The sequence below is a fragment of the Mauremys reevesii genome, linkage group 2 (assembly GCF_016161935.1).
Source record: "Mauremys reevesii isolate NIE-2019 linkage group 2, ASM1616193v1, whole genome shotgun sequence".
Lineage (NCBI taxonomy): Eukaryota > Metazoa > Chordata > Testudines > Geoemydidae > Mauremys > Mauremys reevesii.
In genome coordinates, this window is record NC_052624.1 from 36,157,807 (window position 1) to 36,171,087 (window position 13,281).

The window sequence follows — 13,281 nt, forward strand, 5'->3', positions numbered from 1 at the left end:
ATAACTTTTCTTTTCTCTCATGTGAATAAGCAGCATTGGTATAAGCACTATTCTGAGAGGTATGTGTGCTTAACTTCGGTGTGGAGGCATGTACAAAATACTTCGTGTCAGATTTCATATAAATATTACTTTAAATTCTGTGCCATAGGTGGCCTTAAAACAAAAAGAGCATGAGATTGAATGTTATCCCAAAGCGCAGGTTTGTCATTGGTTTAAAACACTTAAAAGGTATAAAATATCTGATGTGCGGCTTACTCTATTAAGTATCTTTAAAAGATGATTACTTGTTTTATTTACTTATTGGTCGTAAGTGAAAAAGTTAACAGCCCTCATTGTGACAAAATTACGTTGTTAATATTGATTGAGAGATGCTGATTATGTGTTCATATGAGCCTGAGGCTACCCTATACTACAGATTTCTTCCAGGATAGCTCTGTTGGTCAGGGATGTGATGAGATGTAATCCCAGAAGCTGTGCCAGCAAAAGCCCAGAGAGTAGATGCAGTTACACTAGCAAAAGCACAGTTTTGCTAGTATATCTTGTTTCACAGGATGGGGGCTGGTGGCGATGGAATAAACTATACCAGTAAAAGTGCAGGTTTGCGCGTACATCATCATCCACACTAGGAATGTTTTGCTGGTACAGTATACGGACATAGTTATACCAGCAAAGCATTTCTGGTGTAGACATGGCCTAATTCTCCATTCTATTGCACTGGTTTTATTTTGGCTTCTTAAGTGAGTTACATGAGCATAAAATAGGGGTAATGAAGTGGAGAATGAGGCCCTTTGACCCCTGCTCCTCCCCTCTTGTATCAAAAGCTGCTTTATCTGTATGGTTACAGTTTCCACAGTGAGCTGATGACATGGTATCCCTTTCTTTGTTGCATAGAGCTACAAAACTAGTCAGGTTAAAACTAGCCTACAGAAAATATTAGCACATGAAGAAGTCTACCTTCTTTGAGTGACGGTGCCTATATATATATATTCCAATCATGGGTGTGCATGCACGCCATGCGCCAGAGCTAGAAGGTTTTCGTAGCAGTGTTTGAAGAATTAGACATTGTGCTTGAACGGTTTAAGTTAATTGATGGTCTGTACTGCTAGGAGGTGTCATTCCTTAACTGAGGCAATTAAAGGTCACATTTGGTTTTATGCAGTATTATTTTGTTCTAGAAGAGACAGATTGAGAACTGACTGTCATATACTCTAAGACTGAGTGAATACCTTAAAACAATCTGTTTTTTTCTCAAACAAAAAGTTAAATCCTGTTAGGTTGCATTAATGCTCCTTTCTGATGTATTTTTCTTCATAATCTAGCAAAAGAGCTTGCTGGAGGGAATGTTTGTGGAATTTTATGTGAATTCTGGAGAAAGCAAATGTTTGATATGTAAATACAAATATTTCCACCGTACATCTGATTCTTAGTTACATTTATTCAGTCAGGGAACAGAAATGACCGCATATGACTGAGAGTCCAATTAAAACTAAGCAACACAGCTTGAACTTCAGTTATCAAATTATCACACCATACTGCTCATGAACAATCTATAGACCAAGTCTTAGTCATAGACATTTTCCGCAAATTAGAACAGTGAACAGATTTAAGAAAATCTGATGGTGTTCAGATGCATATAAAATCCTAAATTTGCTGAATAAATTTAATTTACATTAAATGGGTTACCTTTTTAAGATGCGTGAATTAAACATAATTAGTAGTTTTTATTTTAATACTTAAAACACGTAAGAGTGCTTGTGACCAGAATACAGACACACACTGGTGCTGCTTTGGCAACATGTGGTTGTGCCTACTTGAAGATCTGTTCTCCTTCATTCCAGGAAGCTGCCAGAATTTGATGTGTAGAGTGCCTGTCTCCTACTTGAAAGAACAGGACACTTTTAATATAACTAAAGCTACCTAAAAGAGTAGGTAATTATATGCAAGCAAATCTAAACATCCATGTTTGTTATCTGTTATAACAAACTTATACTGTAAGATATCTGTATGTTTATCTCTTATCCAGCTTTTTGTATGATGGTTAAATATGGTCCTGTATCATTACTGAATCATCAGTGCAGGTTGTTCCAGTGTGAATTTATGAAGAACAGTGAAATCAACCAAAGACTGCATATTTTAGATGGTAGTGAGTGCTCAGTCAACAGTTCTTGCTGCTTTTACTGTTCGTTGTCTTTAATGAGAATGTGTCACAGTGATTTATTAGGTTCTGTGGATGCTTTTACAAGTAGGTCTTGAAAAAATTACCAAACACTTACTAATCCAGGGATTCTGAGGCTGCTCAGACTTCTGGGAGGAAGGAGCATTCTTCCTAGAACCTCTTGGATACTGTGATATGTGCAGAAGGGTTCACCACTTTGCCCATCCCCAAAGACTTGCCTTTTGGGCCCTGTTCTCTGTTAAATAACTCCAGTGCCTATCTCTGTAGTTGCTCAGGCTTTGGCTACACTTGCACTTCAAAGCGCTAAGTGTAGTCAAAGCGCCAGCGCTGGGAGAGAGCTCTCCCAGCGCTGTCCGTACTCCACCTCCCTGTGGGGAATAACGTACAGCGCTGGGAGCCGTGCTCCCAGCGCTGGGGCTTTGACCACACTGGCGCTTTGCAGCGCCGCAATTTGCAGTGCTGGAGAGGGTGTGTTTTCACACCCTGCTGCAGCGCTGCAAATTTGCAAGTGTAGCCAAGGCCTCAGAGCTTTCCAAAACAGCACTGAAGTAAAATTGATTCTTATCAATTTCACTGCTGCCCTCAAGGATCCAAGTAACTGCAATGAACTTCAGGGATCCCTGCTGTCACTGGGGAAAGTTGTAAACAGCAGAGATAGCAGTGGAGCTGTCTGGCTGTAGATTTAGGAAGGCAGCACTACATTGGTTTACACCCACTTCAGATTTGTAAGGACTAACATCTTAATTTTTATTTTGTGAGAAAGCTCAGTTTCTCCAAAAGTTCATGGTAAGTGGATTTTTCAAGCCACTCACAAACCACTACTCTGATTCAGTGAAACCTTCCTATACCACTCCATTTGTATAATATTTACAATTAAACTTCTGGAAATTAGAATCCTACATATTAGGTCATCTCTACCCCATATCCTTGCCAGTGCAGGACTCTTCCCTGGTGGGCAAACTAAGGCTCTCTTCCTCCATTTGGCTCCACATAGAGGGAGGCTTTCCCATGTTTAAAACCTCACTGAAGCTCACAGGGCTCTGCATGAGCACAAAGATCTGCCAATGCAAATTCAATTTCAGGACCAGGATCCAGACCCTGTAAGAGCCATGACTAAAAATACTTTCTGGGTATAGTATTTGGTGATCTTTCTCCATGGATTTTTCACTAATGGTTTGAAAGGACTATTGAGCACTTGATTCATAAACAAAAATAGATCATTTTCAGGTAGTAGTTCATGCTGGGCAGTCATAAGAGATTGAAATTGTTTTTCCACTATGTTACCAAGTTAAAACTTATTGTAGTCCACTGAGAGCAACCAGTGCTAATTATTGTGTTTGTTAAGCTGTGGTTCAAATACTGTGCTGGAAAATTTAAGAGAGTAATAAATACAACAACAAAAACATGTTTGTTTTCAAAAGAGGTGAAGTACCTGTGAAGTTTCTTTTTGATGTATGAAAACAATTACCAATATTTGTTAAAAAATAAATGTAATGAATTTAAAAGTGTGACATAAGTGGTCATTTTTGAAATTTTAAATATAATCCTATAACATTCCCTAGTTTAAAGGGATACTGTCAAGTCAGATTTACCCCAGAATTTAGGCTTTGTTAAAACAAGTTTACAATATTCCAAAATTAAGGTGAATAAATGTTTTTATTAATTTAAGAAATAAAATTCCAGTGGAAACAGGATAACCCAAACATTCTTCCTCTATGTTTGCATCCCAGACATAGCAGCATTGTACATGAACCAGAACATTAAATTAACTAGAAACTAATTGATTTTTGTTACTTTTTGCACTGCCTATCTGGATAAGGCCCTAATTCTCCAATTTACCCCAAGTTAGTGAGTCTCCATGCAGATTCAAGTATTTGCCCTCATGTTAATCAAGGCCTAAGTTACATATATTACATATATCACATAAGTTACATATGTCCAATGCAGGATTGAAGCCTAAATTAAATATATATAAAGATTTAATAATAAATGGAACCTGGGCAAAGAAATTTGTTGTGTGTTTTTTTTTGTTTTGTTTCTAATACTTTTAACCTGACAATGTTCTTTTAAGCAGTTGCTCTTTTTAATCTGTTTGGCTAGCATCAAAAAGTATCTTATCTTTCCCTAGTTTCTCTGCACTTTTCCCTTCTACCACAACTTTCGACTAAAATAGACGTATCAATGAGACATTATATCACATAAAAACAAAAGAATGTCTTCTCAGTTAAAAAGTGCAAGAAGCATAAATGAGATCATTAGTGATATTATTCATTGGTAATGTGTCTGGTTCTGTTATTACTATGATTTTATGTGAAAAATATTACACTTTATTTTTACTTGGAATTATTATTACTTTCATCAGTAGGGTGCTCCTCTGAGATCTGACAATAAAATCTGGTAGAATTGTTAATTGTTGTTAATCTGCATTGGCAGATTCAATACAGGAATTGAACTGAGACCTATAATTGTAGTCATTATTATATTACACTGATTTAATGTGATACATTGCCATGAAATTCTTCATTGTAACAAGGGCTTTCTTTCAATTAAATTTTATAGCTGCCCTATAAGGAACCATTACCATTGAAACAAAAGCAAATTCTAAATACAAGTGGGTATTTTTTGTTTTGTTTTTAAAGACTTTCTGGATCCCTGGATGTCCTCTAAGCTTAGGGGGTCACTTTTTAGTATGGTACCTATTCAATCTCTGTCACTCCTGATATGACTGAAGATGACTTCAGGAAGCTACTCAAAGCACTTCTCTGTCCTACTTTTCTTCAGGTCCATATCTGAGCACATTACCTCCATGGCATTTCCAGGCTCTGTTAACCCAGAAGTAGAGGGTTACCTAAGTTAGCACAGCAAGCTGCCATGGAGGTATCGCTAGGCCATGGCCTTAGCTCAAATCAATATTATTGCCATCTCATTATCTGTGTTCTTAGCTCTTTCAACTCCTCATCCACTATGGTGATGATAATACTGCACCCATCAGACAATAATAGAAATTGCATTCAAATGGATCTGTAACAGTCCTTAAAATATTCATTGGAAATATACTTACTTTGAGGTGTTTAAAAGGTGGACTGTGAGAAGATGTGTAAGAAGAAATGTTTAAATCAAGGCGTCTATTTTCAATACAGTTGCAGTAGTAGGACTCAAGCACATACTGAGAGGAGAGGGGAGAGAGACTAGTTTAGGCTGTAAGGGAAAGTAGTAATTAGTGTATGAAATCTGGCAAAATTGTGACAAATGATCTGGGGTAGAAAAGTAGTTTTGCCCAATACAGAGGAGCAGCATTTTCATGGTTAAACACAATTTCTACTCTGATTTCACATCTGATTGACATTCCTGAGAAGTAGTACTTTCCAAGAGTACTTTGGAGGTTCTTGGCACTTACTACAATATAGATCAGGAATGCTTTTCCTACTCTCTCCATCATAGCTGGCCCCTGACCAAAGCAACACTTTAAAAAAAATTACTGAACAGGCAACTGATGACATCGGTCATTCTAACAATAATTCAAAGTAACTATGCCACATTTACTGATAAAACTGGACGCATGTAACTTTAAAATGTCATTAAATTTTTCATCCAGAAAAACTGAAATTGCTTTAGGATTTGTTCTCCTGAATTTAACAAGTTTTAAAACAAACTAAACATACCATCTTTGCCCGATGTCATGTGTAGAGTGTATTTGTAAAGTGTCAGCAAAGCTAAAATGTTATTAAATGTTTGTTTTTCTTCTCCTCTAGATCAATGAACTGAGCCATGTTCAAATCCCTATTATGTTGATGCCAGATGATTTCAAAGCATATTCAAAGATAAAGGTGGACAATCACCTTTTCAACAAGTAAGTGCAAGTAACAACCCTTTGTAAAGGGGGATAAAGCCCCCTGGCAGCGATATTTTACAAAATTCTATAAACTGTTATTTTTCAATGAATGGGAGTAAAGTTTTGCTGATTAAGTTAATCCTGTGATAAACACAACCATCTGTTATATTCTAAAAAGCAACAGCAGGGCCTACTGGGTAGTACTCTTTGGCCATATGGTATATTATTACCCATGAATATCTTATACCTAGAAAATGATTGTTCTGTTTCTGATGGAAATTTTTGTTTAGGTATTTTAAATGCATAAATCTTTGTACAGTGATTTTTGATATCTGAAACAAAAAAAGGTATGTATCAGTATAAACAGTGGGATAGAGAGTATTTCAAAGCCAAATAAGGAATGTACACCTTTTCATAATCCCTGATATGAAATCATATAAAATGTTGACCATATTACCCCATTCTGTTATATGATAAACTATGGAATTAGTTAGAAATTTATTAGAATGATTTAGCAAAATAATGACTTCAGGCATTTATTTTCAGCAATGTACATTAGTCATTGTGTGTTTCACATACAAAATAATAGCATGTGCACTTTTATAAAGATAAAATGAAGGTAAAAATATTCTAGGAAATGGAATGATTCCATTATTTTCTATCTTCTAATTTGTGGCAAAGTTCAAAGAGAAGTAGCAGCAATTACTCTTTCTGAGTATAACAGGGAGGTTAATTATAGGATTTTAAAACTAATCCATCATTAAAGGAGTCCGTGTTTTATAAAAGCTTTGATGTTTCTCTGAGTTTTTTGGTGTCATAGTTGAATCCTTGTATAATCCAATTTAAGGTTTCTCCTTTAGAGCATTAGTAGGGCAAAGGGAAAATTATTTCACTGTTTTTAGTCCAGATGTGAAGACTTGTCAAAAGTTAGATGTATGGGCTTCATCCGGTTCTTATATAGCTGATTACCAAGCCCTATGTGTATGTCTATAAAAGAGAGAAAATAGACCTGATAGAGGTTGGAGTAGATGGACTCTTAAGTCTGCTTTGTCTCTGTTTTGTACAAAAGCTTAAGATGTTATTGTCCTGAGTTCTTTAATTGAACATGCATGTGAATTTTGCTGTTTTTCATTCTATTTCAGAGAAAACATGCCAAGTCATTTCAAATTTAAGGAATATTGTCCAATGGTATTCCGCAATCTGAGAGAGAGATTTGGAATAGATGATCAGGACTTTCAGGTAGGTTCACTATCAATATACGTGTGAAGAACTATTCATAACTCCACTGGCTATGAGCAGGGAAATCTCAGTTTGTGTAGAAGTCTGCCCACAGATCATAGTCAGGCTTATACTTTGAGAGTCTGTCTGCTTATTCAGTGAGAAAATGGGCTTCTCCCACCCTTCTTAGTGATAATTAAGAAGGAACAGGACAGGAGTATACTAATTCTGAGATTGTCAGTGGTGTAGTTGAGATTGTGCAGGAGCTATAGACCCACATGAAAGTGGGGTTTTTGTTTTGTTTTTGGAGGGGGTTGTTTTTTAATTATAAACTGGGGGAGAGGGTTTGGAGTCTGCTTAGGCATTTAATAAGGGATCCAAGAGCGAAGCCCTAGTAGGGTGATGCCCGCTGGCTCTTCATTTGATGTAGACAATGTTGAGGCAGCAAGAGTTTTTTCTGCCTCTTTCCTATTTTTTCTTGTTTCTTGCAATTTTCAGTATCTTGGTCCTTAGCTTTTTCTTGTCTCTGTGTCCTCAGTACTTGTCTGTCTGTTCTCCTCCTCCTGTCGCATCCCTAGGGCCCTATCAAATTCATGGTCCTCCTCCTGTCGCATCCCTAGGGCCCTATCAAATTCATGGTGATTAATTTCACAGCCCGAGGGTTTTTAAATTGGTCAATTTCAGGTTTTCAGATGTTTACATCTGAAATTTCACAGTGTTGTGACCGTGGGGTCCCAACCCAAAAGGTACCCGGAGGTAGGTTTGGTCTCTTTTCCCCCCTCCCCAGCCCGACTGGGACTCGCAGCTAGGAGCCCCCGGCTGGGGCCCTTCCAGCAGCACGGAGAAGGGCTTATTTCACGGTCCATGACTTTCTACTTGTTCTGTTTCCTACTGCTGCATGTACCTGCCACAGTGAAGTTGTTGAGGCTGGGTATAGTACCTCTTGCAGTAAAAGGAAAGAGGTATGTCTGGACAGCACCAATGGGAAATGCTGTATCCACTGAGCAACTTTAGCAAGGTACATCAGTAACACAAGTGTTGTTTGAACATAGTCTCGCTGCATGTGTTAGTACCTCTGTCTTTTTTTCCTTCTCACCCCATATTTTACTAACAAGAAAGAGTACCAGGGTGGTACTTTTGCTGTCTTCCAATTGTCATGATCTGAAGACAGAAACATATGCAGAGGATTGGAGCAGAGTAAAGAGCAGATTTGACAAGCTAACAGAACACTGCAGGACCTGGCAGCGTTAGAAGAAGCTCTCCCAGCCTGATGATAACTCTGGCTGCTTAGCTTTCTGTCCTCACAAATAGGAATGGCCAGAGTACTGCACCACTATAGGAAAAGAAAGTACACCTCTACCCCGATATAACGCAACCCGATATAACAGAAATTTGGATATAAAGCGGTAAAGCAGTGCTCGGGGGGGGAGGGGGGAGGTGCGCACTCTGCGGATCAAAGCAAGTTCGATATAACGCGGTTTCACCTATAATGCAGTAGGATTTTTTGTCTCTTGAGGACAGTGTTATATCGGGGTACAGGTGTAATAGCGTTCTGTTCCAGCATAACCTTACTCTTACCTACTGCCATTCCTCTAATCACTTGTGGCTGTATTTCCTTCACACACTATTCCAGCTATCCACCTCTTCCGCCATGACAGTACAAATGGTTCTATCCTTTTTCTATCCAATGCTTATTGTGAACCCAATATTTTTCCTTCCCTGACAGTGTCCAAGTCATGTCCTTTTATTATGCACTCTTCTAATAGAAGTTATCTGTTTTTCTCCCCTTCACCATTACCACCACACCATCATTCAGCTGCATTTTTATCTCATCTTGACATACTCGGACATCTGCTGAATTTCCACTTGCCAAACCTGGATCTTAGATTTCTAGCCTGGTGAAATGATGGTACAAGCCATTCCCATCTGTTTGGAGCCTGCTAAACTTCTGCTCCATGTTTTAGAGTTGCTGATTTAAACTAAGAAAGCAGAGCTGATTGAAATTTTCTGAATTTTGATGTTTTTAAGCAAAATTTTTCATTGAAACTTGAAATTTAAATGAGAAGATTGGGATAACTTTTTTTGCAAGCATTTTCTCAGAAAATTCAGCCTGTTTCTCAATCTGCTATAGAACTTGTCAATTTTTTCTGAATTCTGATTTTAAAAGAATCAAAACTAACTTCCCATTTTTCAAACAGCTCCCTAAGAAAGAAGATATTCTATAATATATTTGAGTTTAACATTTACATTCAGAATGTTGCGTCAAAATTTTTACAGATCCTTCCGCCTGTAGGTTTCTGGTTCAAATTTGACTATTCATAGAAGATTAGGGTTGGAAGAGACCTCAGGAGATTATCTAGTCTAACCCCCTGCTCAAAGCAGGACCAATGAAATCATCCCAGCAAGGGCTTTGTCAAGCCAGGTCTTAAAAACCTCTAAGGATGGAGATTCCACCACCTCTCTAGGTAACCCATTCCAGTGCTTCACTACCCTCCTAGTGAAATAGTTTTTCCTGATATCCAACCTAGACCTCCCCCACTGCAACTTGAGATCATTGCTCCTTATTCTGTCATCTGGTACCACTGAGAACAGCCTAGCTCCATCCTCTTTGGAATACCCCTTCAGGTAGTTGAAGGCTGTTATCAAATCCCCCCTCTCTCTTCTCTTCTGCAAATTAAATAACCCAGTTCCCTCAGCCTCTCCTCATAAATCATGTGCCCCAGCCCACTAATCATTTCCATTGCCCTCCACCTCCACAGAACTCTCTCCAGTTAGTCCACATTCTTTCTGTATTGGGGGGAACAAAACTGGATGCAGTACTCCAGGTGTGGCCTCACCAGTGCTGAATAGAAGAGAATAATCACTTCCCTTGATCTATTGGCAATGCTCCTACTAATGCAGCCCAATATGCTGTAGTTGCCTTGGCAACAAGAGCACACTGACTCATATCCAGCTTTTCGTCCACTGTAATCCCCAGGTCCTTTTCTGCAGAACTGCCACTTAGCCAGTCGGTCCCCAGCACGTAGCATTGCATGGAATTCTTCTATCCGAAGTGCAGGACTCTACACTTGTCCTTGTTGAACCTCATCAGATTTCTTTTGGCCCAATCTTGCAATTTGTCTAGGTCACTCTGGACCCTATCTCTACCCTCTAGCCTATCTACCTCTCCCCCCAGCTTAGTGTCATCCGCAAAATTGCTGAGGGTGCAATCCATTCCATCATCCCTGGGGCACTCTGCTTGATACCGACTGCCAACTAGACTTCGAACAGTTGATCACTACCCCTTGAGCCCGACGATCTAGCCAGCTTTCTATCCACCTTATAGTCTGTTCATTCAATCCATACTTTTTTAACTTGCTGGCAAGAATATTGTGGGAGACCGTATCAAAAGCTCAAGTCAAGATATATCATGGCCACTGCTTTTCCCATATCCACAGAGCCAGTTATCTCATCATAGAAGGCAGTCAGGTTCGTTAGGCATGACTTGCCCTTGGTGAATCCATGTTGACTGTTCCTAATAACCTTCCTCTCCTCCAAGTGCTTCAAAATGGATTCCTTGAGGACCTGCTCCATGATTTTTCCGATGACTGAGGTGAGCCTGACTGGTCTGTAGTTCCTTAGATTCTCCTTCTTCCCTTTTTAAAAGATGGGCACTATATTTGCCTTTTTCCAGTCATTGAGGACCTCCCCTGATCGCCACAAGTTTTCAAAGATAATGGCCAATGACTCAGCAGTCACATCAGCCAACTCCCTCAGCACCCTCAGATGCATTCGATCCAGACCCATTTATTTGTGCATGTCCAGCTTTTCTAAATAGTCCTTAACCTGTTCTGGGAGCTGACCTTGTCTGTGAAGACTGAGGCAAAAAAAGCATTGAGTGCTTCAGCTTTTTCCACATCCTCTGTCACTAGGTTGCCTCCCCCATTCAGTGAGGGTCCCACGCTTTCCCTGACCACCACGTTGTTGCTAACATGCCTGTAAAAACCCTTCTTGTTACCCTTCACATCCCTTGCTAGCTGCAACTCTAATTGTGCTTTGGCCTTCCTGATTACACCCCTGCATGCTCAAGCAGTATTTTTATATTCTTCCTAGTCATCTGTCCAAGTTTTCACTTCTTGTAAGTTTCCTTTTTGTGTTTAAGCTCACCAAAGATTTCTCTGTTAAGCCAAGCCGATCGCCTGCCATAATTGTTGTTGTTTCTGTACGTTGGGATGGTTTGTTCCTACACCCTCAATAAGGCTTCTTTAAAATACAGCCAGCTCTCCTGGACTTCTTTCCCCGTCATATTAGCGTGACTCACAGGAAGGCTTGCCTACAAGTAGAGCCATCTATAGTCAATTGTCCTGGTTAATGGGAGCCATTAAGATTCCAAACCACCATTAATGGCCTACACTTTGCATAATTACAATAGGCCCTCAGAGTTGTATTTCATATTTCTAGTTTCAGATACAAGAGTGATACCTTCACACAAATAGGATGACCACACTCAATAGACAATAAGCTTTGTAATGATACCTTACAAGAGACCTTTTGCATGAAGAATATTCCAGTTACATTATATTCACCCATTATCATATTTTTATAAAATCATATAGACTGCAACATCGCGCAGGGTCCATGTTCTGCTGCTCTCCTTTCTTCCTTTTGTCAGGATCCTGAACTTGACCATCTCATGATCACTGCTATCCAGGTTGCCACCCACTTCTACTTCCCCTACCAATTCTTCTCTGTTTGAGAGCAGCAGGTCAAGAGGAGCATGGGCCCTAGTTGGTTCCTCTAGCACATGCACCAGGAAATTGTCTCCAAAAACTTTCTGGATTGTCTGTGCACTGCTGTATTGCTCTCCCAGCAGATGTCAGGGTGATTGAAGTCCCCCATGAGAACCAGGGCCTGTATTCTGGAAACTTCTGTTAGTTGTCCAAAGAAAGCTTGGTCTACCTCATCTTCCTGGTCGGGTGGTCTATAGCAGACGCCCACCATGACATCACCCTTGTTGCTCTTGCCTCTAAACTTAACCCAAAGACTCTCAACAGGCTTTTCTCCAGTTTCATATTGTAGCTCTGAGCAATCATACTGCTCCCTTACATACAGTGCAACTCATCCACCTTTTCTCCCCCACCTGTCCTTCCTGAACGGTTTATACTCATCCATGACAGTGCTCCAGTCATGTGAGTTACCTCACCGAGTCTCTGTTATTCCAATTACATCATAGTTCCTTGACTGTGCCAGGGCTTCCAATTCTTCCTGCTTGATTCCCAGTCTTCTTGCATTCATGTACAGGTACCTAAGATAACTAGCCGATTGCCCTACTTTCTCAGAATGAATCAGGAGGCCTCCCCGTTACACCCTTCTCCTTGTGTTTCCTCCCAGTATCCCATTTCCCCATTTACCTCTGGACTTAGGTCACCATCCCCCGGCGAACCTAGTTTAAAGCCCTCCTCACTAGGTTAGCAACCTCCCTGCAAAGATGCTCTTCCCTCTCTTCGTTAGGTGGATTCCATCTCTTCCTAGCAATCCTTCTTCCTGGAACAACATCCTATGGTTGAAGAATCCAAAGCCTTCTCTCTGACACTACCTGCATAACCACGCATTTACCTCCACAATTTGGTAGTCCCTACCTGGGCCTTTTCCTTCAACAGGGAAGGTAGACTAATGAAGTTCCTCTTGACCAGGAGGAAAGTGGATTCTGTAGCTGAGGTACTTTCATGGAAAATACTCTGCCAGGTACCCTCTCGCATTTAAATTGAAAGGAATCTAGCTCATACACCTCCAGTGACCACAGCTATGTACATTCTACAGGACAGAGATGATCTGTTAATTAGGCAGGTCCCAGGCCATTTAAGACTTTATAAGTTAAAAGCTACATCTTAAGATCACTTGAAGGCAGTAGGCAGTCAATGTAGATCATGGAGCACCTGTATCATGTGCTTGAAGTGAGATATTCTACTTAATGAGTCACCTCATTCACTAGTTTGAGCATTGGCCTGCTAAACCCAGGATTATGAGTTCAATCCTTGAGGGGGCCATTTAGGGAAATTGGGTAAAAGTCTGTCTA

General features: G+C 39.8%; 1 protein-coding gene across 8 annotated transcripts in view; it reads left to right on the forward strand.

The window, feature by feature from the left end:
- PIP4K2A (phosphatidylinositol-5-phosphate 4-kinase type 2 alpha) overlaps positions 1-13,281 on the forward strand; it is a 194,382-nt gene that overhangs the window by 96,930 nt on the left and 84,171 nt on the right. For 7 of the 8 annotated variants that reach the window (XM_039523547.1, XM_039523540.1, XM_039523541.1 and 4 more), the window contains 2 exons: positions 5,929-6,026; positions 7,151-7,247. In XM_039523547.1, coding sequence (XP_039379481.1) covers positions 5,962-6,026; positions 7,151-7,247 — 162 coding nt within the window. In that variant the 5' untranslated portion in view covers positions 5,929-5,961. Of the gene's footprint in view, positions 1-1,858; positions 1,926-5,928; positions 6,027-7,150; positions 7,248-13,281 lie in introns of those variants that run through there. The other variant, XM_039523546.1, reaches the window with a different exon arrangement.